The sequence below is a fragment of the Sander vitreus genome, unplaced genomic scaffold, assembly GCF_031162955.1.
Source record: "Sander vitreus isolate 19-12246 unplaced genomic scaffold, sanVit1 ctg755_0, whole genome shotgun sequence".
Lineage (NCBI taxonomy): Eukaryota > Metazoa > Chordata > Actinopteri > Perciformes > Percidae > Sander > Sander vitreus.
The window spans coordinates 929-5,000 of NW_027595840.1; the positions used below are offsets into that span (position 1 = coordinate 929).

Sequence of the window (4,072 nt, forward strand, 5' to 3'; positions counted from 1 at the left end):
GTGTCCCAGACAATGTGAACCTTCACTCTTTGTCTTGTATACAAAATGTGACCGTAGCAGTGAGGGGTACATCAACCATTTTTATTTTTATTCAACCTTCATTTATTCAGGTAATCGGGGTCTCATTCTTAAAGGAACACGCCGACTTATTGGGACTTTAGCTTATTCACCGTATCCCCCAGAGTTAGATAAGTCCATCCATACCCTTCTCATTTCCGTGCATATTGTAACTCTGTCTGACGCCCCAGCGCTAGCTTAGCCTAGCACAGATCCTGGAGGTAACTGGTTCCAACTAGCCTACTGCGTCGAATAAGTGACAGAATAACGCCAACATGTTCCTATTTACGGTGAATTAAGCTAATGTCCCAATAAGTCGGTGTGTTCCTTTAAGAGAGACCTGTTTGGGACAATACACAACATCAGTTACAAACAATGGTATACACAATATTTAAATGAAGTGCCGAGTTGACTTGAAACACAAAGTACTAAAAACAAGGACAAGATTCCAAAACTATTTTTTTTTAACTACCACATCCTCTTTCCCTCCAGCCTCTCTGACTGTGAGTCCCAGCAGCTCTCAGCTCTTTAGAGGACAGTCTGTCTCTCTGAGCTGTGAGGAGGACGACAGCTCTGCTGGATGGACTCTGAGGAGGAACACGACCAGAGAAACCAGGACTCAGTGAGGAGATGGCTGGGGAATATCTGCTGGTTCTTCCTGTAACATCAGGTACATGCTCCCATGGGACAGTGGAGATTACTGGTGTGAGTCCAGAGAGGGAGCAACCAGTAACAGCATCACCATCACTGTCCCTGGTAAGATCAGACTGTGGAGTCAGTATTGATGAAGCTGTGTGTGAATGGATGACATGCTGTAGTTTGTCTCTGTGTTCAGATGGACCAGTGATCCTGCAGAGTCCTGTCCTCCCTGTGACGGAGGGAGAAGACCTCACTCTGCACTGTAAAACAAAGACGTCCTCCAACCTCCCAGCTGGTTTCTATAAAGATGGCTCCTTCATCAGGACTGAGCCTGCAGGTCACATGACCATCCACCATGTTTCCAGGTCTGATGAAGGCCTCTACAAGTGCAACATCAGCAGTGATGGAGAGTCTCCATCCAGCTGGGTCTCTGTCACAGGTGAGGAGGTTACCTTTGATTTCAGGAGTTCATTCATCCAGATATTCACCTGACAGCTGATTCTCTCTACAGGGAAACTTACGACCACAGGCCCACCATCCTCTGCAGCTCTGCCCTCGGCCTCAGACCCCCTCCACCTTGTGTTAAGACTAGTCGTCTACGTGGTGGTGTTCTGTCCGTACTGCATCTCTACTTTCATCATGGTGTCTTTACAGGTGCTGGTCATATAATTAGAATATCATGAAAAAGTTGATTTATTTCAGTAATTCCATTCAAAAAGTGAAACTTGTATAATGTATACATTCATTCCACACAGAATGATATATTTCAAGTGTTTATTTCTTTTAATTTTGATGATTATAACTGACATCTAATGAAAACCCCAATGTAAATAATACGACGCAAACATTGTTTTGATGCCCGAGGTGAAAGATATCTTTTCACAAAGATTCACAATGTTTATTTGAATCCTTTCATTAGAAAATTACTTGATGATTTTCAAATAAACCAGCTGTATCTTCCTGTAGATGGCTGCGGTTTAGTTGAGAGGAAGTGAACGGGGGGTTTCCAGACATTCCACCATAGAGTGTGCCAAGTACTGATGTAGCCCGCGCTGTTAGATCCACCCACTTTTAAACATTTGATTAAATAGCAAAGCCTCAAACTAAAACTCATGGACACAAGACGGCAACGGATCAAGACTCTCTCCGCTCTCATGGCTCCATTTCTGCTCCTGTTGCTCATCCTGTCTGAAGCAGCTCCTGGTAAATATCAGCTTTTATCATGAAAAGATTAATGTAGACTTTATTTCTGACCTTTGTTGTTATGACGATTGTGTTTAAAAGAGACAGTTTCAGGTTTTGTAAAGTTTATGAATCCGGTCATGACCAGGGACGACCGGATTGCTCTCCATTATCTTGTTTATTACACGGCTACTTACTAAAAAATCAATAACTTGATCAAATATATAGATTTAATAAAGATTGTTTGGTTTCTGTATTTCACGGTAAGGGAATATGAACGGGTTGTTGCTCTGAAGCCAGGTCGCCCGGCCCGGTAAATGTGATTTAGTCAAGGAGCTACATCGTCATCGTTAGCCATTAGCTCTGTTAGCTCTGTTAGCTCTGTGTCGAGTTGCATCAGATGGTTCAAGAGAGCCAACATCGACTCTGAGCCAATCAGAACCTTCCGTCTGCAGGTTACAGAGCCAGGTGAGTGAGTCTCTCTCTGTGAGTTTTTCTGAGTATCAGGTTGTAGCTGCAGTTTCTAACATCAGAGAGGATGAAGACTGCTCCACTATCACACATTTACTGACTCATATGTTTATTCACCTTCAGGTTCTGAGAATAGAAACTCCTCTCCTGGAGGCCGATACCGTGGACTGGCTGCAGTTGGAGTGATTCTTGTAGCTGCTGCAGTGGTTGGTGTCCTGATGTATAAAAGACGTCAGGACAAGAGATCAGGACAACCTGCTGCTGATGATGATGAAGCATCTGACAACTCGGAGAGCTTTTTAAATCATGTCTAGTTTATCAGACATGATTGATGTATACAACCATTAGATTTTCATTATTTCTGTGGGTGTGAGGTCTGTTGGGTCTGAAAAAGCCTAATATGCTCCATTAACCCCACCTATTTCATTTTTCAAGTAACAGAACCTAAAATCATTTTGGGTTCTGGTACTTTATTATTTTGGTAATAGAACCTGAAAAAGTTTTATTACTTCCCCTCTGTGTACCCGATGAGTTTCTGTTAATACAAATACGGATTAACTCTATACCGTTGACGGACGTTTCTGTTAATACAAATACGGAAAATTCTGTATTTTTACAGTATAGCCTCCGTACATTTTGACGGACGTTTCTGTTAATACAAATACAAAAAATTCTGTATTTTTACAGTATAGCCTCCGTATATTTGACGGAAGTTTCTGTTAATACAAACACGGAAAAATCTATATTTTTACAGTATAGTACAGCTAATATGCTAAGTTTGTGTTTGAACACAGCTCACCGACATCAGTGACAGTGTCAGCTGGTCCAGGTATGTTGGCCAGCTGCTTTATGTTTGGGATGGTTGAGGTTAGCTAGAGCACAACGGCCTAGGATCACCTGTTTCATTTGATGTTGAAGTACTAATGTCAGCTGACACTTCACGGAAGAATTAAGATACTACTTCCTTAAAATCTGTTGATGAGATTAATGTGAATCTCAGAGACACACACACACACACACACACACACACAGACACACACACACACACACACACACACACACACACACACACACACACACACACACACACAGAGACACACACATAAACACACACACGCACACACTGAACACACACACACGTATGACACACACAAACACAGACACACACACACAGATACACACACACGCACACACACACATGTGCACACACTCTCTCTCTCTCTCTCACACACACACACAAACCCACACACACAGACACACATAAACACACACACACACACGCACGCACACACTGAACACACACAAACACACACGTATGACACACACAAACACAGACACACACACACACACACACGTATGACGCACACACAGCCACACACACTCACAGACACACACACACAGGCATATACACAGACACACACACACACACACACACACGCACACACACTGAACACACACACACACACGTATGACACACACAAACACAGACACACATGCACACACAGACACACACACACACACACACGTATGACGCACACACACTCACAGGCATATACACAGACACATACACACACACACACACACACACACACACACACACACACACCACGCCTGTGCACCAGGTAACCGCTGCAGGGAGAAACACAGAGACACACACTACATATTTGTCCTCTTACACTTGGACAGTGTCCAACAAATCCTCTGTGTGTGTCTTTGTTTCTCT

General features: G+C 43.2%; 1 protein-coding gene across 1 annotated transcript; it reads left to right on the top strand.

Moving 5' to 3' along the window:
* Positions 1-642: 642 nt before the first annotated feature.
* LOC144514928 (Fc receptor-like protein 5) lies at positions 643-1,223 on the top strand. The gene is made up of 2 exons (XM_078245671.1): positions 643-813; positions 893-1,223. Exons 1-2 carry the CDS (start codon positions 732-734, stop codon positions 1,186-1,188), a joined length of 378 nt encoding a protein of 125 aa, XP_078101797.1. The 5' UTR covers positions 643-731; the 3' UTR covers positions 1,189-1,223.
* Positions 1,224-4,072: the final 2,849 nt, after the last annotated feature.

Bases quoted from the DNA above. Each gene is read 5' to 3' on its own strand.
- LOC144514928 (XM_078245671.1), top strand. From the start codon at position 732: ATGCTCCCATGGGACAGTGGAGATTACTGGTGTGAGTCCAGAGAGGGA. The intron at 814-892 runs GTAAGATCAGAC...CTCTGTGTTCAG, and splicing joins CATCACCATCACTGTCCCTG to ATGGACCAGTGATCCTGCAG.